The sequence below is a fragment of the Augochlora pura genome, chromosome 2 (genome assembly GCF_028453695.1).
Source record: "Augochlora pura isolate Apur16 chromosome 2, APUR_v2.2.1, whole genome shotgun sequence".
Taxonomy (NCBI): domain Eukaryota; kingdom Metazoa; phylum Arthropoda; class Insecta; order Hymenoptera; family Halictidae; genus Augochlora; species Augochlora pura.
This window is the reverse complement of record NC_135773.1, coordinates 22635199-22659695: the sequence shown is the minus strand read 5'-3', so window position 1 is coordinate 22659695 and position 24497 is coordinate 22635199. Positions and strand designations below refer to the sequence as shown.

Here is a 24497-nt window from a genome sequence, read left to right as displayed (position 1 = left end):
GAAATACTTATTAATGATATAATGTATTTCATTTACGATATAAGTCGACTAGAAAGAATATTTCGCCGGCAAACACGTTTGTGTTTGAATTTATTGAAGGCTACCAAAGAAACAAAATCTCATTTGAATGAAACTCATTTATACTAATGAATTGATATAAATATATCATTTGTTTATAATATTACCGATATAGGTTTAGATTGCATCTTAAACCATTAGGCGTTATACATTGCATCTCTATTTCTTCGTATTGTGAATATTTAAAATTGTTTTTTCATTAATGACGGTTATTTTTCTATATTGTGTATACATTACCAGGAGAAATTCGTCGTTATCCATGTTAGAAATATAATGTAAAAATATAAGTATAACTCGTTTTTACTTGTATCGTAAAGTATGTAAAATTACGGAATATAAGAATATGATAGGTGACAGTCGAATGAATCTGCCAAGTGTAATGCTAAAAAGAAAATGCTCGCATGGGATGGTACGACGGAGATTTGAAGCAATTTAGTCTTATCTTTAAAAACAATCAGTTAATAACGATAATTAGTACACATGAACGTAATCGTTGCATTGCATTGACGACTAACTGTTTATATGTACATGAAATTAAAAATCAAAAAGTGATGTATATATATTCATCATTTCAAGCAATGGTACACAATATAAATGTAAAACAAATAGTCGCGTGTCATTTCCTTTCTTTTTCTCATCTACTTTTGATCATTCCATATTTTCACAATTTTGTCTGTTCAGAATCACATTTCTACAGAGATATAAGAAAGTAATGTACCTTGTATAATCCATTTGATACACCAGCTTCGCTGATTTTATATCCATTCTATTTCATATTATACATTTGTCGTACATTTTTCTCATAAATAGATATTTTGCCTGTAAGTAAGTAGGATATAAGAATTTTTTTTCTTCGATTCACGTTTCATTAATGGTGACTCGGTCTGGCGATGCTGGCTGCACTTTTACACGACTAAGTAAAGTATTAATTGGACTATCTTACCTAGAATAAAAATATCAAATAAGTTTAATTGGTGATACATCAAGTGAACTTAAATATGAGTGTTTTTGCACATCGGTTCGCGCAGTGCTCGTAGACACGTTGGGAATAAAGCAGCGAACATAAACGAGATCGAGTTAAGAAAATAAAGCGGCAATTGTTAATCACGTTATGTTCAAATTCATAAATTTTTTTTTTAGCTTAAGTGGTGATAAATTATGGGTCACGCTTATTATGTAGCGCATGTCTTGCTTACAGATTTTGTTTAATTCATGTGACACAAGTTTGCAAATTTGTGAGACATGAGATTGGCGATTCATGGCGATGCTAAATGCATCACTGATATAAAATTTACTTATACCTAGTAAACGTCCCTTCAAACTATATTTTAATTATTATAGAGTTTTATAGCAATATCATTTTCCTTGTTACTATGATATAAAGTATTTATATAGACTTGCGTGTATTAAACTATATATACAACTTTTTTTTATTAATTATTGTAACACATCAAAGATAAGTTTCCTAGAACAAGACTGCTCTCACGCTACCTAGTTCATAATACCACAAGATGGGAAACTCATTACGGTACAGCTAATATCATTTTGCACTTCTTCTTTCGTTTTGATAAAATATATTACAATATGAATATATGAATAACAAAGAGAAACATCATGTTAGGATTTATTTAAACAAATTGTCACTGAAATTGAAAATAAAAGATAATCTTCCGAAAAAAGTTATATATAAAGTGCAAAACTGTAGTTACTGAGTTTCGAAGTTGAAGCTGTTTCTTTTTTTTTTAATGTTTTAAATGTGGTTTGGATAATTGGTCTCAACCTGGGCAATGCGATAGCAAAAGAGCAAATGACGCGTCGATTTTTCCTCTGTTTCTAGGAAAGGTGGAACGAGTGTTGTCCTTCTTGTGCAGCTATTCGCAACTTTTCCCGCATTATTTCTAAAGTTGTGTAATCCGGCAGTTTTAAATAGTTAACGCAAGTCATTACAGACGGCAGGAAATCATCCGTCTTCATAGATGGATCAAATGTTTTTCGCACTATTGTTAACGGTGGCGTTAAACTCTTAAAACCTATAAAAAAGACATTTAATTTTGTTAAGGTAAAGTAATGAATTACTCTACGTTCAAAACTATGTATATGATTCATGAAGAAAGATGAAATTACTTAAGACACAGACAATAAATTATTTACCTCCAACTGGCAATCGCGGTGAACCTGTGACGAATTGAACAAATTGCCTCTGTTCTTCACTGCTGTATTTTGACATAACTTCAAACAAAAACCGAATTGCACGAGAATCTGGGGTATAACCGTGATCAGTTCTACAACATTCCGAAAGTGTTTTCACATCCCACTTGCCACCAGTTTGTGCATGTCCACAGAACACAGCTTCGAGTTCTTCAGGGAAAAATAGTCTTAATTGTGATAGTGGAAATACAGATTCGAATCCTTCTCGAAAAGCTTCCATTTGTCTGAAGATACCTTCGTGCAAAAACCAATGTACCACCAACTGAAAAATTAATTTTATGTGTTACGATCCACACAATTTTCTCTCGAGCAAATCAAATAAAAATACCTTGATATATTGGTCCAGGTTATATATATTAACAGGTATATCGCTTCCACTTTTTCTTAATTCGATGTTTTCATAACCTGGTAATTCAAAAACAAGGCCAAGATCTACAATCGGGCAACCATCTAGACTTAATGATTCTATTAATTGTGCTTTTTCATGTGGCCTCAATGTCTGATCTTTCTCCATAGATTCCTTTTGTCTAACGACTTCTTGTAGTTTACTAAGAGTTCGATGTACTTCGGGGCTCACGTATGCTAAGTCCGCTACGGTTAAAGTATGTTCTTCTCCCAATAACCAACGATAGAAAGTTAAACTAAATGGCAAATCCAACTGTAAAAAGATTGCAATATTTTTAATACTGTATTGTGGATAAAATTCAATGAGCTTAGAGAACCATAAATACCATTCTTGAATCATAGATTGCCTTCGCCATAAACTTTCCAAGGAATTTTAACTTTGTCTTAAGCTTTGCAAGATGAGATACTTTAGTATTCCATGAGATTGGCATTGGAAAAAGTCCATGCGGAGAATTAACGTATCCTGTTTCAGTGGGATTTGAACTACCATGCCACAGATCCAGATCAGAACGTTGCAATTCTTGAGAGACTAAAGCATAGAATTCCAATGTTGGGCCAAGACCGGTGCCAACCTGTAAAATAAAAGTTCGTCATATGTTGCCTAAATATGGAATAGTATAAAAATAATGATATATGCATTATTATCTAAAAATTTACATTCATCAATTAATCCTTCCCATCTACTAAATTCGGCAACCCTCTTTACTTCAATCATACATTCAAATAATGTGTGACTTCTAACTTCTAGTTAGTAGTGTACACATACACGCACGCGCAGACACACAAAATAAGTGAAATGATAATAAATATATGTAATATATAATAAATAAAAAAAAAACCTCATTGACATATTGCACTTCAAGTAAGGCTTTGCTAGACGCTAAGTCTTGTATAACTTGTTCCGCTTGTTTGAGAATGTCAGTTCTCGATATAGTTCTTTTCCTCCGTTCCAAACGCGGAGTAACGCGTTCTTGACTGTCTGATCCTGATAATTCTGGCGCAGAGTCCAGAAGTCGTTGTAGAGCTCTGTCTCGATCGAATGATGTTGCATAGAGTAATAGTTGTCTCGTTTCGAATGGAAACAGGAATGGGCTGTAAATAATTTGCAACATATACATTTTAAATCCTTTGCATAGTATGTTAGTATTACTATTTGAAATACAAACCACACTGTAGCGATTTGTTGTAGCCACAATGGTAAGTTCCCAGTCATGATTACCAGCGGATCTTGCAGTTGTCTACTCGCTTTTGCAGCTATCTTACTATTAATAAAGTCTTGCGGAGAAAGTAGACTTACTCTCTTTACGTAAGGGAAGAGTACAGCCCAGTGACGATTTAATGAATGTAGTAGACGCAGTAGACACAAACCATCTAACGAAGCGTCGCTAATGGTAACGGATGGTGGCAGAGTAGGTGACAGATAAGGTTCAAGTGGACATCGTTGTGCAGGAATTATTCCTTCGAGCCATAAACTATCTTCTTTTCGCTTCGAACTGATCTTTGTACTTTTTCCTTTACCCTTACGGCTGCTATTACCTTGTGAACTTGATCCTGGTTTTGGCGATGTTGTAGTTTCTTCCTCTGGCACGGGCCTAAACGTTTATAATATTCAAATTTCCATTTTCTATTAACTGCAATGTGAATATTTGAAGTATAAATGAAATAATTAGCACACCTGTAATAAATTGTATGTGTTTGTACCCAAACAGCATCATGACCAAGGGGTGGTTCGCCGTCAGCTTCTGCCTCAGAGTGATCAATACCAGAACAACCAAATTGTCTGACAGCTTGATACACAGTCATATTGAAAGGTAATACTTCATCCCCGATCAAGAACTGCAGTTTATGTTTTGCCGACCCTTGACTTATAACTACTGCAGCCTATAAGTTCAAAAACATAAAAAAGTAGTGTTTATGTTTATATCCATATATTCATGAATGATCAATCTCCAAAAGGTCTAATCGATCAAGATGGTCAAAATTGTTCTTAGAGATTTTTCAATGACAATTATACTGTTTGATACATGACCAAGAAAAGCTCATCTGTGCAAAATTTGAAAAGACATAAACACGGATCGCTTTTGGAAAAAAATATACTGAAAAAAGACATTACCAGAGTATCATCTATGTCGTCTTCGCTGTTATCGTCGTCGCTAACCATAGATTCTGCTTCGCGTATCCTTCCATATCCACGGACCATTAAATATCGTTCAATTGCTTGTACTAGTGCAAGAGGATCTATCTTGACAGTACCTCCTTTCCACTGTTTCAAATTGTTGCAGTCCGGATGTCGTTGAAGATTGCACTATAAAACAATTGGAAGTTGTATATATAACAAACTCTACACTTAAATAACTTACAAATAACTTTGAAGTAAAAACATACCTTAAGTTGATGTGTATTAAAGAACTTAAGAGCACTAGTGCCTCCACGGCCAGCACCAGACCCAGCCGGTAAGTCATGAACTTTTACGGGGAACTGTTCCAATTGTGCAACACAACTATTCAATTTTGCAACTAGAGCACCGAATGCCCCAGGATTAAGATCCATAGCATTGTTGCTCTGCTGTATCTGAATGTTACATATGATTAAAGAGCTGTTTCTCTCTTTTTCAATAAAAGCTATCTTAATTTACTTACAATAGTCGAATCCGCAAATAACTTCCAGAACATACGAAGGCGATCATAACGATTACCAGGAGCATCTGTAGTTGTGAGGTAGTTGAGCAGAGCTTTAATAAGACCACTATAATTCATCTCAAACGGAGATATATCACTCTCAAGTACTATATCTCGCAATTCAGTAAGGGCTGATAACATTTCATCCAATTCCTATTAACAAGTGAATTATTAATTTATTATAATCACGTAGTAATCTAAAGATATAGAATAAATTACACATGCTATATAAAGTTCGGGAGTATAATATTTTTTTCGGTTAACTCCATACATACATTTGATTGTAACCGTTGTATAGCAGCTGTGAGTCTCGAAAGAACCGTCATCGCAGGGTGTGTGCAAGGAGCATTATCCTGGTAACGAGTTAAGAATTGAGCAGCCTGTTCACGGACCCATGTTTTAGCTTTGTCTCGGTTACCAGCAGTTAAACTCGAATTGCTTGGTGGCTTCGAGAGACTTGTTGATGAGCTCGAATCTCTTTTATCGCTTGTGGAACTCGAAGACGATGATTTCCGACCCCATCTGGCGGGATTAAGATTGCCTAAGAAACGATTATTCTTAGGAGCAAAACCAGTGAATAGTGATTCAGGTTGTTGAGTTTGCTGTGGTGTTGTACCGCCTAATCTAGAAAAACGACCCTTTTTTCCTTGTTGCCGTCTTCTCCTTATAACATCCCCAATTCTCCTATAAATTTCAAAATATATTTAATATGTTTATATTAAATTTTTTACGTATTTTTTTATGTTATACGTTTATGGAATTATATACTTATTATATATTTATGTATTTACGCATGGGCACTTTGTGGCGTTGAGACGTCATCTATGGAATTCAGTTCATTCCTGGTATGTGCTTCCATCGACGCAGATAGATTTGGTTTCAACTGGCACGTTGCAATTGTACCGAATAATATGTTACCGTTTGTTGATGGAGAAGCTATTGGAGATGTAGCGTTACTAGAAGACAACATTGTGGTGGAAGAAATTGATGTATTAGATGGACCTGGCTGTGGAGTTGGTAATGATGTACCTAAGAAAATAGTAGAAACATAATATAAACATTATATCACATTTTGAAATGAAATACTATTACGTTTTACAATGAATGAATCTGGATGTCGGTTTATTAAATTACCAGAAGGACACTTGGGTGGCGAAACACCAAGAGGTACTTCAGGGTCCGCTAGTTGTCGTATTTGATGCAATACACCCTCACGATGAAAATGAACTCCAAACACTTGTGGTAGCCTTTTCATTAGTATGCTTGCCATCTGAAGAGCTCCGATAACAATTCGTAAATCTTGGGATGCCAGCATACCCGCTATGTGTGACGATACTACTTGATTTTTCAAGACATCCTGCAAGGAAGATGAAAATATTGATAACAAAAATTATAAACTTAAACATAAAAGAATATTTTTATACTATACTTTTGTTATAATTACCTTAAGCAAATCAGTTGAAGCATAATAGACCATACGTAATAGAGCTCGTAGACATTTACATTTTACTGCAGGACCAGCGGAACTACTATAAACTTCATACAACACAGAGAATAAAGTCCGAATGAAAGACACTAACCATTCGTTTGTTTCGATTACTGGAGGTACAACATCCATGCTGTGTGAAATATATAAATTAATGAAGTACATTCTCATAAACATAATTATTCATTTTTAAATAGATGATACACACCTTGACAAACAAGTAGGACTTTTGCCTTCTGTGGGATGAGTATTCAATCTACGAAAAATGCTTCGCGCTACTCCAATATCTTCATTGATTTGTTTCATCACAGTTAGATCTATTGTGTAAGTTCGTCCTAAAGAAGATAGACAAATCTCATCTTCGCCATTCTGAAATGCCATCTGTAAAAAATAATTTCATTGTATCATGTGGATTTTTTAAAAAATTGTAAATATCTATTACTTAATTTGCAAGTATCTTAATACCTCAATAATTCTAGAATCAATAGTACTAAATGGATGGTAGCAATGTCTTTCGTCACGCCATTCCCAATGAACATTTTCTTGTTGATTACTGGTCCTTTCGAGTAAACTATTTACACTAAATATACCATCTGTTGGTAGTGGAGGCATTAGTTCCTCTATCAAACAAGTAATTTCAAACCACTCTTGCGGAGAACGTGGCACAAGCTCTACATCTTCCGTTTTTACTTCCAATGAACCGGTTAAAAGATAACTCAGCGTGAAAGCTATATTTTGTTGCAAAAGCAGCTGTGCCAAGTCAGGACAGCGATTTGATATCACAGAAAGCATTCGTAGCACTGTTATGAAATTACCAATACTGTTGACAGGTGGTGTAATCATAAGCTGACATATAAAAAAAGAAAAAATGTACACTTTGGGAACCACAAATAACATTGTTGTTGAAAATATGGAAACAAATACGATTCTTACCAGTTGTTGTAGGTTTTGAAGAAGTTCTGCATTGATAATTTTATGCAAAGTTACAGGATCATGTTGAAAACTATCAACTAAACGACTAAATGCTTGACAAACACATTCGACGCTTTTTTTATCCTGATTTGTCAGTCTACTAGTGAGTAAGGACAAACTATCGGCTACAAGGTGAAAATCATCAGGATGAAGATTTTGACAACAGTTCGCCGTAATGGTTAATGCAGATCGTTGAGCAGTTATATTAAAGAAATCAACGAATTTCAAACAAGCCGATACTCCACCCTGAAGAAAAATAAATAAGTATATGGACTGTATCTATTTTAAATATCAAGCATTCGGATTTAATGATATATACCGCATGTAGAATAGTTTTACTGTGTCGACGTGACAGCATGGCTAACGCTGTCAGACATTGCTCTGCCACGTCCATGCACTCGATGGATTCTAGTTTTTGTAAGAACACTGGCACAGCATCAACCACAACTGTTGACGATCGCGGTAGAGCTTCCATCATGTAAGTTAGAGCACGACAGGCGTGTGTCATTATTACAAAATTGTGTTCTATTCCGAGCAAATTGATTAAAGCGGCAACCACTTGTTTCACTGGAAAACCAGTTAATGTGTCCTCGTTCCCCATCACAAGAATTTCACCCATTCCAATAACAGCTTGTAACTGTTCTCCTTCATCATCAACAGCTTGTAGTCCAGCCAAGAGCTGTTGTGCTTTTGCAGCTGCAAACGTATATATTTTATTATATACTATAAGTTAAAACATCAGATAAAATCTGGTATACAGCTATTCAGACTCAACTATTACCAGAACTTGCGCCCATGCTTCTATTTAATAAATGTTGCACTCGTGGCCCAAATGCACCAAATACATGGGGAGGCAATCCTCTTGCTTCCAGCAATGCTTGGAGCCTTCCAACTTCGCCATCATCGCTTTCACTATCACCTGTAGTAGCAGACATTCCAGATGGCCCACCACTTGCTAATGAAGTAAATAGAAAACTCATTTTAAGATCTATCATTGCAAATAATACCATTGTTGGGCAGAAATTTTAACATGAACATACCAGTTGCAGATGTAGCTGTAGATGCTGATTCGTCTTCGCCTGTAGTTGTAACTAATTGATTAACAGGAACTGTCGATGAGACTGATGTTGGAGTAGCACTGTTAGTTACGGATTCAGATCCTGACATTACACCTCCCACTCCTCCGGAACCACTTTCAAACACTACTTTTCGTACGCGTGACGAAGAGCGGTGTCTAAATTAACAATTATACAATTGTATGAGTTTGTAATCAAGTATAATATTGTACATATCTACTGCTTTAATATTACTTGTGCAATAATTATTTCTTTCGCAATTATGTATATTACATATCTCTTAACTTATATTATCCAAAAAGCACTATAACATACAATTTTAGGGAAATATTTCTTAAAGTATGCAATAACACCGCTGTACGCAGTTAAGCAAAATTCTTTCTTTGCCAAAGATTTATATGGTTTTATATAGAATCCCCATAGTATTCTCTTGGAATATACATTACATGCAAATTTGATAGGAGTCAGAAAAGTTCTATTGAATAATATTAATTGTGAGTAATTAAAATGTAGTTTACTAGTATGAGTAAGCAGTACCTACAGTACTGCTCGTTGACATGAAATATTTGATAGGTAACTTTGATTAATTACCTGGAGCTTGAACAAGTACCCGTTGTAGTGTCTTTCTTGTGATGCTTTCCTGAAGTTTTGTTACTACTTGGCAGTTCTTTTGGTTGCTCACTGGTGAGTTTTGCGCGAGAACGTAATATATGCTTGTGCGTAGAATAAGGGTGTGTAAGGTTGGCAGCGGCGGTGGCAGACACAGGTGGATTGGCAGTGGCTGTTGTTGTGATGCCACTAGTGCCTGCCCCGTCATGTGTCAACGCCCGCCCACCGCTCTCCACGGAATTACTGGCTGCGTTACCCACTCTGATGCTGGACTTCACACTCAAGACTTGATTACTCGCACTGCTGCTCGCGCAGGTTGCACCACCGTGAGACTTCGATCCTAAAATATTGAAACATTGTGCAATTATGAATGTTGTAAATGGAGAGTGTATAATATACTTGCAATGGTCTCTGGTTTTTCTTAAAACTTTAGCATCGTCAAAGTTCATTATCAGCTTTAACAATAAAGAAGAGAGAGACGCTAACATTCATATGAAATGCTTTCAGTGCACACTAAACAAATTTTATATATACTATCATCTCTTTCCTTGTGCATGATTATAAGAATCAAACATTCTTGGAAACTGTTGTTCAGTAGTACAATTTTATAATACAATATTTACATTGTTGTCAGTGCGATCTACAACTTATTCGAGCACGTATTTTTCTTAAATATATTCATATTTATTGCATTCAAATGTTTATTAAATATATTTGCAGAAACATATGTTCCTCCACTGCAGATGATAAAGTACTGTACATGCTTTTAATTCTTCCTAAATTATTTCATAGATTCATGTATATTACAGCTTTATATCTTTATAATAATGTAAACGAGATATGAAAAAGTATGCATAGCATTGGAAATCAATGATAACATTGTCATTACGATCTTAATAAAAAAAAAAAAGCTTATAATAGTAAGGACAATCAACATTATTGTTAATATTGTTATTTTTTTAGAAGCTTATGCAATTTAAAATGACCTAAACGAAGAACACGTAGATATATAAGCAGTAATTAATTGTACACTATACTCGAAAATTACTGCATAAAACTCTTAACTTCAGTAAAAAAAAAATCCTAGAATTCATTAAACAGATAACAATACATTATCCAATGAATAATTTTTTATATATAATTTTATTATTACTGTGTTAATATATTTGCATTTCTACAAATTATCCATATTTGTACATAAGTGTTTATGTACGTTTATAAACTGTTTAGCAGTGTTTTATTTTAGTAGGTGTGTGTACCAAACATGAAATCATTATTATCACTATTCACCAAAACAGGAACTGTGGTTTTGTCATGTATAAATTACATTCATCATATGAACTTAGCATAATTAATATCTCGTAAAAATGTTGAACATTATACATATTGTAAATTAAAACCAAAAGCATATATGAAAATGGTGGTTAATTTGTAAAGTTTAAACAATATATTTATAAATGTCTATGCTAACAAAGTTAAGCAATGAATCTCTATAAAATGATTAGATTACAAAATATCTGGTACACATTGAAGTTACTTGTCATACTTGTGAATAATATAAACAACATCTGATTTATGATATGTTTCTATAGAATATTACATCAATATTTTCATACATCTTCATACCTCATGAATTATTATCAAATCAGAATACATAATCTTCAAATAGTAATCAAAACGATCACAAGTGACTGTGTTTGTACTGATATGTACTTTTACCATGAAACTTTGAATGACACAAACATATTGCATAATTGCATTAGAACCATGTTTACTATGTCTGGAGAAATGTCATGCATAAACTAAATTTGACACATACAATTTCATTTGATATGTTGAATATAATACTTGCATATAAATACAAGGGAATCAATTTAGTGAGCAGATTTATAGCAAAACTGTATTTATTTAAAGATATCTACTCATGGACTTGAGAGAAAAATAAGGGGAAGTAAATGTAGTACGAAGTGTGTACTCCTTAGGCTTACCTTCTTGATGATACGTTTGTGTTGATATTGGAAAAAGTGCTTTGACAGCAGACACAAATCCTTCCAGACATTCGCTCATCCTCAGGCCTAATGATACAGTCTGATCTATGACTCTTATTTTGGTAATACTTTGTTTCTTTAATTTTAAGATACTTGTGAATGAAAAACCTAATTTTACTACCCTATTCTTTAACCTACTATTTCAATAAATGAAGGTTGCAAAACATACTGTTACAACATATCAGCATGGATTTTTTTAATACCAGCTGAATCAATAAGAACTTCTATCTGAGATAGCTCTTTATTAATTCAGTTAAACAAAAGAGGTCTTACACAAAATATATTCTATTCAAGAAAATTATTGAACTTTCTATGTTGTAAATTTTCCAAGATATCAAGGTAACATTAAGTTTTTTAAGTGGTACTAATTTTGTCAAATAACAATACAACTTTTTTAATATTTTTCGAAATAATTTCTAAGTGGACGATCACTGCTTTAAAAATATATCAGATGTTATATTACTCTAAGAAATTCTGTAGATAAATCCTTGCATATCTCCCAGAGAAGTAAAAATCTAATAAATAGTATCTCTTAATATTTTCCACAAAAATATTCAATAAATTAAAATTTAGTTTTAGTAACAAGTTATGTACAAATGTTGAATCAATTATATAATTATTTTCTATTCATCATTGTTTAATTTTTAAATTTAAAGACTACTCTAGATCAACTTAATATGAAATCTGTGAATTTATTTATATAGTAGTTATAATTCTGTATCCAAAAATACGATAACATTTGAAAATCTTAATGTCACCTAGACATCTTGAAAAGTATGCAACACAAAATAAGTACATTGAATTAATAAACACTAGTAAATAGAAAATATTTTCTATAAAACGTTTTTTTATTAAATGAATTAATAATAAGTTATTTCAGATGGAATTTTTTATTAATTCACCCTGTATATAGATCATAACACTACATTTAACATAGTACTAAATTCATGTGATATTAATGTATGGAATGTATATGTATATGCCTAATATCAGTAAATTTCTTTGTTTCATTTCATGACAAATAGTGTACAGAATCAATAGTGTTATTTAATCTGTTTATAGAATAATTATAGATAATTATGTACGAATAAGAAGATTTGCGTTTCTCCTGATTTGATTTATCTCAAAATGCTTAAATAATCAGAAAGTAATCTAATTATGAGCAATAAAATTAATTTAATTATATCATTATTTAATGATAAATACTTTCCATTAATATTGCAACATTAAAAATGTTCTTTATAAAAAATAAAATAAATAAGCTGTAGCAGAAAAAGAATTGCAAATGAAAATCTTTTTTAAAGTATGAGGTGATACATCACTGCATTAAAAAAATCATATTACTTCGCAATTGTACTAAATATAAATCTTTGTAAATAGCATGTAGTAAATCTACATAAATATTCAGTTTTTAATTTTAAATCAGCTATATTTACAATAATGTGAGTAATTGCACAATTATTGATACTCAATGGTACAAAATTATGTTTTGAAAACTTAAAATGCTAATTCTATTAGCTTTTTGAAAAAAAATGAATGCAAGTAATTGATGAGTGTTATCAATATAGATTATATTAATTAGTTGTTTACTAATTGTTATCATTTGAGGATTTATGCATTCATATTAATTTCTTGAATTATACGAGTGAAGATAAATATATTAACACATTAGGTATTGGTTTGGTCAATTTTTGAATTATATCAGCTGATCATTCAAATCACACATCACATCTCATTGCAACCAACACTTTTCAAGTAAATAAATATATTGACTAACCTCTTCCTCTGGATGTGGATGGATGACTAGTTAGTGGTGTAGCACTTGATCCTGGTACCAAGTTGTTATATGTTAATCCTTCTCGGTTATTGTAGCCACTAGTCAGCGATAAATTGAAACTGTTATGTCCTTGTGATATGGCTTGCGAATTTTGTGGTGTTCGAGAACGGGTCCTTGCAGCAATACAGTCAATAGCTTTTGAATTTAACTCTGGCAAGCTTGCTCTTGTTGTACTACGAACTCTCGTACTACTCCCACTGATATTATAATTTGATTGCTGAACCTTGTGCTGAGACCTCCAAGTGTTACCTGAGAAATATAGAAATTATGAGTAATAATAATTTGATAAACTTGAATAAAACTCTATAGTTTTAATCATAGTTTAAATGACAATTTAATAACTATACTATGTGGCTGACCAAGTTGAAAACGTATAAAACAAGGAGTCAGTAAGATATAATTTATAACTAAACTCTGGATATCTATTTCAACAAACATTTATGAAGTTCAATTTGTAGAAATTCGAGTTGAAAATAATATGTTGTTCTATTAAATATTTGCACGATCTAACAAAGATAAAAATCTTATTAAATTTGGCTAATCATTTCATCATGCCATAGTCTAGATAAATCTTTGTAATTTAATCTTTTTTAATATCTATAATGTCTGCATACAACAACATGTATAACTATGCAGGTATGTTTATGTCAATTTTATGTTTTCACTATCATTAACATAATTAATATAATAATCATATTATATTGCTTTTAGTAGATATATTTACCTAGATATGATTCTAAGCCACTGCCATGACTTTTATTATCACCTCTTGCTTTACCAATCTTTTCGAAAGTATCAGCCTTATTTTCATACGAAGTATTATTAAAAACTTGAGATGTTTGCGGGTTATCAATAGTTTCTCTACGTCTTTTTTCTTCTACAGTGTCTGAAATAGAACCAGTGCTCTGTCGTTTTCTATAACCACTGCTACTACTGCTAGAGCTGTTTCCTCTAGGCTTAGAGGTGTCTGCTGAAGCATCTGCCGTCTCTACAGACCCCCCTGATGACAACTGATCTTGTTGATCTGCCATAGATTAATCGACTCATGCCACTATACTGTCTGTAAACAAAAATGGAATAAATATTTCTACTAAATCTCCATTAATTATCTCATGTAATACGAACAGAATAATCGAACAAGATAATTCAAGGACAATAAATTGGAATTATTGTATAGAAAACAATTATTGTATAATACATCTATACATTATATAATAACAAGGCTGTAATGAATATGTCGTAATTCTAATTGCGATCCAAACTGAAACAGCAAATTGGAATAGAAAATAATTGAAATTTTAATGAGCACTCGAACATTCAATTATGCAACAATGTAATAAACATCAAAGTAGAAAAATAAACTATTAATACACATTCAGATGTATCCAATCCAACAATTTTTCATATAGACAAGAAAGAGTATTATAAATATCTTTATATCTAATTAACACAATTGCGAAACCAACAAAATACTAAATATTTAACAAAAATATGTTCGTTATATAAAGGCACGTATCTACATTCATAAAAGATCGAACACTTTTACCGATTCTGACAAAGGGAATGTATACCCGTTTCTGTGTAGCGCATTTAAAGCAAAAAAAAAAAAAAGAAAAAGGTAAGACTGTACACGACACTCCGATTCTGACAAACTGGATTATAGAAGAAACCACTTATTATGGTTAAATACGTTAGATGATTGTGCACTATGATAAGAGGAGTGTAACCAAATAATACAGTGGAGGGCGATGCGCAATTAATGTTTTCCACCACGGTGAAAGAGATAGTAACAAACCCAAGAATCATAACAAACACTACAACTGGTGTCCGTTTCTAATATTGTAGGCAATAGAAAATCATGCCGTTGACATCATACAGTCCCTTCCACCAATGTTATAACTGCTCGATTGTAATAATGCCACGAATAGAGTCACGATATACCGTAAGGATACAACGGAAGGCGTAAATAATTATAACAAAGAGACTCGTAAGTGAGCAAGCCACCATTTGCTTGGGAACAAGTAATGGAGGACGAGTTCTTTCTCCGTCTCTTTCTCTCTTTTGCTTCTTCGTTCCTCGTCATCGTGTGACCTCAGGTTGAGGTCCTCGAAAAAGAGAATCCCACTCGGGTATGCGGGTTTTTCGAAGAGAGGGGAGACAAAGAGAAAGAGAAAAAGAAAGAAAGAGAGAGAGAGGAAAAAAAGAGAGAGCAAGAAAAAGAGAGAAGATGGATGAAGGAAAAAAAAGAAACAAAATTTATCAATAAGATTACCTGAATGTCGGAAAAGCATGCCCAGGGCATTACGGGAGTGTGTCTTCTCGCTGAATGATTTTGATAAGCACAACAATTTCTTGTTACATACGACAGGGAAATGGATGCGAGCAAGCACGAACGTACGTTGGTGGTGAGCGGCTATGTGCACAGGCACACACCAAAAAAACGCACCGAACGCACTGCCGAGGCACACTGAAGCAAATCAGTAGAATGCAACGGCTATGGGGATCGGGTTGGTTAGAATTGGGAAGCTGGAGGATGCTCCGCCCCCATCGGGAAACGTCACACACAGAGTCAACGTCGGTGCGTTCGAAAACTCGATGCCCGCGTGGAGCGAAATCAAGACTCATAACGCAGCACCAACAGCAGACGAGAAACCGGCGCGAATAGCGTACCTACATACTATCTTGCCTGCCCTTTTTTCAAAGTGTATACTTTTACTTTCTCTTTGTATACAGTATAAAATTAGCCACAAACAGTGTATCTGACACTAATGAGAAAATTTAAAATCTGCATAAAATTAATATCCGATCGCTCAATGTATGTCTGAAATACCTAGCTTGATGTGACACGAGATATCGTACGCATTCTGTTCAATGTCATGCAATGGTACAACATGCGTAGATATCATAAATGTCCATAAACGAATACTCAACTTTCGTGTACTGACGTAACTCACAAAACTATCTGTCAACAGTTGATAATAACATACGATGTTGATTAACATTTAAAATAAATCAGTGTTGAACATACACGTACGAGTAGCCAATATTTACAACGAAATAAAAATATTTTTTTTATATAAGACACTTTATTTTTCACTTTGAAGTGAGATAGCTTCTGCACAGAAACGTGTTAGGAATTGTTAAAGAATTAAAGTAATTAACCTCTATCTATGATATTATAATTTTTCAAAAATTCTCGTAAGACGTTTTCAAACATCGTTGTCTTACATGTGCAAGATATTGTTTACATGTGTCTGTAATGATGCATAAGATGATAGTTGTGACATATTTTTGTATTACATGAATAAGTTGTCAAACAAATGTAAAATATTTCTAATTACTTCTTGACGTTTGAACACACTATGAAAATAAACAAATTTTTATGATCACAATGTCGTGAAAAACATCGAGTCTCAGTGTTAAATGACGACAAGCATGTATACACTACCGACGATTGGTTGAAAACCTCATTTGGTAGTGGCCAATTGGCCGATAAAGTGAAATATTTCTTAGACTGCGTCAAAACAGCTTGTGATAAACGATGTATATGCTACTTGCTAATTTTTATCTGATTAGTTAAACACATGATAATTATGGACAGCTAATTGATTTTTCATTTTATTTACGGACATCTACTTACCGAAAAAGGGAGCTCCTCCCTGGAAGTCGGACTCCAGTTACGCAATGCGATCTACGAGAGGACACGTGAAAATACGGACTATGCTGTCAAGTCGATTGGAGTGTCGTCTGCTACGATATCTCGACCGAGGATTATACACGATGCAGGTAGCATCGTTCAATTCAACAGAAGCACGTGTGTTCCTTTATGCAGCAAAATGGAGGCGCTTTTGTCTGGTGATTGGTCAATGTTCACTATTTGTTCATTATCAACCAATCAGTGATGACAATAATGTTATGGCTTCATTTCATAAAAAGGAGGATTACAGTTGTACTATGCGATGCGCTTTTATATAAACAAACATTAATATATAGGACTATAGCTTGAAAGCAAAACATGATAAAATAAGCTGTATAATGAAATAGTTTATTCTATTTAGAATATTAAATCACCACGAGTGAAACTAAGTTTTTATCTCTGAGTTGTGCAATGTTTAATATAATTAAGTTTTACATGTAACTAATTGAAACAATTTATTGATCATCAATTGAATTGATAACTAAATTAGTTAATTGAAATAATAAGTGTAACAGAACTTTGATGTGAGTAATTTATTAGAAACAATAGATTAAATTAGAATTTCAATTAACTTTCCTTAAAAACTAACAGTTTGTGATTAATATTTACAGTCAACAATTGACACAATTTCATCAATCAATTAAATTAAACGAACTATTTATACTTTTTAAATGTTGCACTAAAATGAAAATGTAACAGGATTAAAGTAGAAAACAACATTATACAATTATTTATAATTTTCACAAATTTAACTCATATTCATTTATCTTTAAATAAATAATCACACTATTTTAAAAATATTTAGTAGATTTTATTTTCTATTTTAAATAATATAATGTTTGAATAATCTTTTACTTATTTTGAACAACAAAATCTAATATTTTTATTTACTATATACTCATTAATAACTAATTTTGTAGTTATTTTTCATTAATACTATACAACAATTGTTTTAAAGATTCTTCATTTATAGTTTGTAATGTATTTGTTACATTATCTTCACTATTAAAGCTTTGTTCCATTCTTGTATTGTCTGAATTTATTTTGTGCATTGTATTTCTAAAGTTGCTATATGGTTTTAAAGTATTCTCTTTTTGTGCTGGTGATGATAATCTTAAATGTTCCATTTCAGCTGTAGGAGAAGATAATCCATTTTCCAATGGTGATATTATCATTGAAAATAAGTCATTCGTATCTTCTTGAAGTGGTTTTTCAGTTTCTACATACAACTTTATAGAAATTTCATCTGGTTCCTTCAATATAGAATTGTCAGGACCGTTATTCTTCCAAATGTTTCTTATTTCCTCATTTTTATTATTTATACCTACACACTCATCCAATTTTTGTTCTTTTTCTTGGATTACTTGTGCACTACCAATGTTTAGTTCCTTCGTTAACAAATGTTGTCCTTCAGTATTTATTATCAGGACATATTTGTTTTCTTCATCATTTATAACATTTAAAACCGATTGTTTTTCTTCAATACCATTTTTCTGAATTTTACATGAATTATTATTCAAATTTTGTGCATTTGGTAATTGTGTTAACTGGTGATCAATACCACTTGTTTGTTGCATATTTCCCACCTGTTGTGCTGGACATTTATGGGTTCTTTGGCTTACCTGTTATAACAAATAGCTAGTGAAATAATAAAATCTTTAATTTTTATAATTATAACACACCTTATATCTGAAACTCTTTCCACATATTGTACACTTATAAGGCATAACACCTGTGTGAATTCTACGATGAACTAAATATGAAACACGTTGTCTGAAACACTTTCCTAAAAGAAACAAAGAATTTATAACATTATTCGAATTTATTAATGTTATTAATAATTGATTAAAGAATTTATAACAATAACATTTTTCGATCATCTTGTGATATTTATTATTAGTTTCGACTTTCATGTATAAGCTGCACTTATAGTAGCAGTAATAGTCGCAAAACTTTTGTGTTATGTATACATTGTAGAAACAGAACACTCCATGTTAAATCGTTAGTAATAACTGAAAACAAAACATGCTTTATTCCAAGACTCTCATTATCAAAAAAAAATCTTTTTAAAGAAGTCACATACCACAAGTTTCACATGCAAAGGGTTTTTCTCCAGTGTGAATCCTTTCATGATTATGCAAAGTAGACAGCTCTTTAAATGACCTGCCACAAGTCGCACATGTATGTGGTTTATCATCTTTATGATATAATCTGTGTTTATGATATGATTGTTGAAAAGTAAATGTCTTATTACATATATTACATTTATAAGGCATTTCTCCTGAATGTAAGCGCTTGTGTTTTTTTAAAAAATATTTTGTAGTGAACATTTTGCTGCATACATCACATTCCCATTGTTTTGCTTCATGAGTTTTTAAATGCTGTATTACATGTTGTTCCTAGAACAATAAGTAGATTTTTGCTTTCAAAAATTGCTTAAAATCGGCTCATGACTCACCTTCTTGAATATTTTTCCACATGTTGGACAATTATATTTATTCTCATTAAATATAAGCTCTACCTGTCCACCTTTAGCTAAAGAACCTAAAAACATTTCCTTGTTAATGCATATCAAATGATATATATGTATGTAATATTAATAAAATACCTATATTATATCCCATATGTGCTACTCTCATATGAACCATTAAACTACCACGCATTTTAAAAATTTTAGAACACAAATGGCATGAATAACTTTTAAAAAAATTTTCAGGAATGACATTCAAATCTTTTTCATTGATCATATGTACTAATTGTTTGTGTAAAAGTAAGATATTGTAATCAGGTAATTGAAAGCCACATATATTACAACGTTCAGTCTTTTCCTTTGCAGGCGATGGTTTAACTTGTTTTAGTTCAGACAATATTTCTCCATTTTTCAAGATTTCAGTTTGGTTTTCATTAGATATAATTAACGAATTGTCTTGTTCTTTTTTCTCATCATTATATTTTTCTACCACAGTATTAGTGCAAATTGTTGTAACACTTGGTACTGGATATTTATTCACTGATGTTTCTTGTTCACTGTAGTTGTGTTTACTGCTACAAACTTCTCTAATCTCTGCTGTGGATCTTTCTAGTGTGCTTATATTTTCATTTGTAGATGTTTGTTGCTCGCAATATTGATTTCCAGTCCATTGCTTAAAATTTTGTATATTTTCATGTTTATTTTGGACATGGTCTTGTACAGTATTTACTTGTTTAATACTATTTGTAACATAATTTTGTGTGGTATAATTGACACTCATTGTTTCTTGCATCATTTCTTGAGGATTTTTGTTTACTTTTGGCATAATTTTGTCATTCTCATCTATCTTATGAGCTGCATTTATTTCTTCACTTTTGCAAATTGAATTTTGTAGAAACGCAACTTGAGATATATTATTTATAGGCAAATTTTGTTCTTGTATACAAACACTTGAACTCAAATTTGGAATTTCATTTCCTGTAGTTTGTATATTTTCTGAAGATTTTAAATCTGCAATTTGTGCCTTAGATACATTCCAATCATGGAAGCTTATATTTTGCATGTTATGTTCTGTCCCTGAACTATTGTTGTTTGTAAAAATATTTGTATGTTTTGAAGGTCCCATTGTATCATTATTATGCAAATTAATTGTGTGACTAAATAAATGAATAGTCAATTTATCAATACCAAGCAATATTTCATTACATACTGGGCATGAAAGTGGTCGAGTTGCTACACTTATTAATCCTGTTCGAAGCGCATCCAGTGTTAAAAATCCTGGTTGTGAACATAAAGGACATGCTAATAATCGTGCACACATATTTTTGGTAATTCCTTTGGTACAATATTCTCAACACAAAGCAATCACTATCTTTCAAAGTGAAACTTCATTATGCTTTATTCTTGCTAAGTGTTGCAATTTCATTAAAATTATTTAACAACAATTACAAAAAGCAATAACTCTTTTTCATTTTATATTGATAGAAGTAGTGTGATTTTAAAGACTTGACAGTAACTGTTGATTGAAGTTTATGAGACATGAGATAAGACTGATCAACTTAAATTTAACATTGTCATCTATATTATTATTATTAGGGTTATGCCTGAACTTGACCCATTAGCACCGATTAAAATGAAAAAATAAATTTATATGTAACATGTCAATTATTGAACAGTAATGTTTAATAAAGAAAAATATTTCTATTTTGTGATGCACAAAGTGGAAGATAGTTTCACATCTGAAAGTCTAATTATAGAATGACGATTTCAGATATTTATCCGGGATTCCTTTGATTCTATGTGGGGTGTAGGTGACGATCTTGAAGCTATATTTAAACAAGGAGCGGGACATTCAATAGGAAAATTTAAGGACAAGCAAAAATATATTAATTAAATAAATATAGTTTTATATTCATTAATGTATAAAGATAAAAATATTAGAAAATGTGTTACAAATATTTTAGTATATTGGACATTTGTATGGTACTCCATTTTTACAGCAATATTCTCTTCCAGCAGACAAATTTGTATTAATCCATTTGTGTTTACAATTTTTAATAAATAAATAAGCCTATTATAAACGTATATTCATATTAATTATTTTTCTTTTTACAAAAGTAACTTATCTATATAGAATAATATAAGAATACTTACTTTTTCTTTATGACAGTCACGGTTTAATGAACTACACAATATTGTAGAACTGTTTGGAAGGTACTTTATAATCTATAATGAGATTTAATCATTTTTACATTAATGTAAAAGAATAAATATATGTTTCTTAAAACTTACTTACAGTGTCTAAACATTTACTTGTGCAATGCCTATTTCCCCCTGGGGTACATGGAAATATTCCAGGCTGATCATGGGTCAATGCAGGATTACCCTTAGGTTCATCTTTGCTACTTATTTTAAATTGACCACTTAGGAAAATTCCACAAACACAACCAAGAGAAGGTTCAACAGTTGTTACTTGAAAAGTGTCATTTGAAACTTTCAATTTTCTTTGATCATCTGTGAGAACAGATCCAAGGCAAACAACTAATAATAAATATGAGTAAATCATCTTTTATCTTTAAGAAAATATTTGTTTAAAACTTTACACTTTACTTTATTTCTAAATTATGAAATTTCACTTAACTATGTTCCTTCAGTGGAACAAAGCTCTTGCATATACTAAATGCAAGTTAACTACTGCCAACAGCTGGTATTAAAGGTACACATTTCATTGTGTCAGCAATTAATATGGGTCAAACCTTATATGCGAAATAAGCAATATTTTGTAATGTGTATTGCAATCATTTTTTTCATAAGAAGATTTCGTTTTTATTTATATACATACAAAATCATCAAATATGAACAAATAGGTTTTCTAAACAGTGTATTAATATTTCATGATTTTTTCATAAGTTTTGCTTCTCCTTTCAACACTACCTTTTCTTCATTTGCAATACAAACATATTCACATTTAATAATCTTTCGCATAGAAACAATTTGTACTTTAATTTCTATTTCATCTCCAGCATAACATGGTTTTGGATACTTGACATTTTGTTGTACTAATATTGTTCCTGGACCTGGTAATTTGGTACCAATTACTCCTGATACAAAACCATTAAGAAGAGCACCATGTACAAGATTGTTTGCAGAACCAGTATGTACTGTATTGTAATCACCAGTTAATTTTGAGAAACATAATATATCATCGTTTGTAATAGTTTTAAAAACTGATATTTCATTTGTAGTATTTATATCTTTTAAATTTTTCATTGACATGGCTATATCATTAGTCCCTGTACAATATTTTTTTAAAAATTCTAGAACTGTCCTTGTTAGCTTCATTTTATACAAATTTTAATTTGTATTATATAATGCTGTTTGTATCAGTTAATGGAAAATATATTTCATGTATCTTGAGATTCAACTGTTGTTTCTGAATAATTATTTAGGAAGACCATTGCCAAGTTTTTTACACGATTGCTTTCGTGATTTAAAAGAAGTTCGGATGCTTTGTCAATTATACTGCTAGTTACTTGATCTTTTGCTTCAGGAATTCTTAAGTATATTAATGAAGTTATTACTGAAAGTAGGATATCTTCATCTTGTGAAGATAGTAGAGATGTTAATAATTGAATGCCTTGATTGCGTAAAATGTACAATTTATTTATTGGATCTGGAAAATAAATTCGTATTAATTATTTGTCACAACTAGTATTGGTTATTTTATAAAAGTATAAATAATTACCAACGCATAAATTACAAATGCCTCCTGCTGCAAAACGTACTAACTTTACATTTTCTTCTGATAATGCATAAAGAAATAAATCAATTATTTGAAGTTGTCTCATATATCCATAGTTAATGGGATCATAAGCAAAATTAGCAAGATTTGCCAATACCTGTTCCTTCGCTTCTGTTAAATGAATAATATTAATTATATCGGTTCTAATCGTAGATAGTTGTATAATATTGTTTTATACACACTTTACCTTTAGATTTAGTGGTTTTAAATTCTGTAGCTAAGAGTTTCAAAAATTCATATCGGCCGATGGCATTTCTTCCAGTACGTTTTATAAGTCGTTCTTTAGTAGTAAACATGAATCACAATACTGGATACTTAAATCCTCGGTCAAGGATTTAAGTGTTGATGGCTTAAATGATCGTTAATAACGCTGAGTGCAGTAAAGCTTCACCATAGTAAGCACGGTAGTGTATAGGAGTAGATATAACTGCTCTGCTCTGATTGGTTGACAATTCACTGCTGAGACAAGATCCACTGTGAATTGGATGCACATTAAAGTGGTGGGTACATATAAAAATGCTTACAATAAGAAAGTCTAGTTGCTATGGCGAGGCACTGCTGTATACCACATAACATTCTGAAGGGCGCGAAAGTTAAGCAACGATAAATATATTGCTACATGTACGACGATTGCGGCGCCGTCCTTAGAATCACAACGCTGGTTATAAACATAATCAAATAAGAAAGCATACAAGTACACGAGTACATATTTATATTATGAATGTTCACACATATATATATTAAAAAGGATATTTTTAACTTTATGTAATATAATATAAACAGTATCGTTTCACATTTCTTTTGTATTTGTAGTTAGAAAACAAAACAACATACATATGTCATGAAGAATTCGATTTATGACTATATATCTTTAGTTGATATATGAAAGACACTGTACATTGTACGTATAATAATAAATACGCACAATAATAAATTTATATTTAAAGCTTCAATTTCTTTTCAATTTGCAATCATAAATATAATAAACCGAAAACATTATTTTTCGAGCGTGTTGTAAGCCTTACAGTGCAAACGATAGTTGTTTAATTAATAAAAGATCAAATTGTATCCGGAAATTACGTTTGCATGGTAACTCGCTCTGTTTTTATGTTGGACTAAATAAGTCTCTCT

The 24497-nt window shown here is 31.8% G+C and overlaps 4 protein-coding genes across 10 annotated transcripts; all 4 read right to left on the bottom strand.

The window, feature by feature from the left end:
- Nucleotides 1-122: 122 nt before the first annotated feature.
- On the bottom strand, nucleotides 123-17159 carry Ctrip (E3 ubiquitin-protein ligase ctrip). 7 transcript variants are annotated; one of them, XR_013495226.1, is made up of 26 exons: nucleotides 15670-15887; nucleotides 14122-14457; nucleotides 13338-13646; nucleotides 11501-11587; nucleotides 9495-9852; nucleotides 8868-9061; nucleotides 8603-8782; nucleotides 8147-8523; nucleotides 7789-8073; nucleotides 7321-7701; nucleotides 7064-7236; nucleotides 6814-6988; nucleotides 6504-6726; nucleotides 6161-6398; nucleotides 5645-6053; nucleotides 5331-5522; nucleotides 5077-5262; nucleotides 4805-4996; nucleotides 4367-4572; nucleotides 3858-4283; nucleotides 3531-3783; nucleotides 3018-3263; nucleotides 2615-2944; nucleotides 2230-2548; nucleotides 1859-2108; nucleotides 123-1021 (listed from the first exon to the last, which is right to left on the bottom strand). XR_013495226.1 is itself a non-coding variant. In XM_078195350.1 (25 exons), the coding sequence occupies exons 2-25, from the start codon at nucleotides 14426-14428 to the stop codon at nucleotides 1912-1914; spliced, it is 6243 nt and encodes a 2080-aa protein (XP_078051476.1). In that variant the 5' UTR covers nucleotides 14429-14457; nucleotides 17038-17159; the 3' UTR covers nucleotides 123-1911. The 7 variants fall into 7 exon arrangements, 5 of the variants coding, with proteins under 5 accessions (XP_078051476.1, XP_078051467.1, XP_078051490.1 ...); XR_013495227.1 differs by having other exon boundaries at nucleotides 123-897; XM_078195350.1 differs by lacking the exon at nucleotides 15670-15887 and adding an exon at nucleotides 17038-17159 and having other exon boundaries at nucleotides 123-2108.
- Nucleotides 17160-17934: 775 nt separating this feature from the next.
- LOC144477676 (uncharacterized) lies at nucleotides 17935-21385 on the bottom strand. Its single transcript, XM_078195412.1, has 5 exons — nucleotides 19703-21385; nucleotides 19553-19638; nucleotides 19178-19493; nucleotides 18777-18880; nucleotides 17935-18716 (listed from the first exon to the last, which is right to left on the bottom strand). Exons 1-5 carry the CDS (start codon nucleotides 20883-20885, stop codon nucleotides 18015-18017), a joined length of 2391 nt encoding a protein of 796 aa, XP_078051538.1. The 5' UTR covers nucleotides 20886-21385; the 3' UTR covers nucleotides 17935-18014.
- A 27-nt stretch (nucleotides 21386-21412) lies between these two features.
- On the bottom strand, nucleotides 21413-22130 carry LOC144477757 (follicle cell protein 3C-1-like). The gene is made up of 3 exons (XM_078195498.1): nucleotides 21861-22130; nucleotides 21719-21790; nucleotides 21413-21635 (listed from the first exon to the last, which is right to left on the bottom strand). The coding sequence occupies exons 1-3, from the start codon at nucleotides 22128-22130 to the stop codon at nucleotides 21525-21527; spliced, it is 453 nt and encodes a 150-aa protein (XP_078051624.1). The 3' UTR covers nucleotides 21413-21524.
- Nucleotides 22131-22456: 326 nt separating this feature from the next.
- On the bottom strand, nucleotides 22457-23843 carry LOC144478308 (uncharacterized). The gene is made up of 4 exons (XM_078196076.1): nucleotides 23554-23843; nucleotides 23310-23477; nucleotides 22974-23237; nucleotides 22457-22917 (listed from the first exon to the last, which is right to left on the bottom strand). The coding sequence occupies exons 1-4, from the start codon at nucleotides 23660-23662 to the stop codon at nucleotides 22457-22459; spliced, it is 1002 nt and encodes a 333-aa protein (XP_078052202.1). The 5' UTR covers nucleotides 23663-23843.
- Nucleotides 23844-24497: the final 654 nt, after the last annotated feature.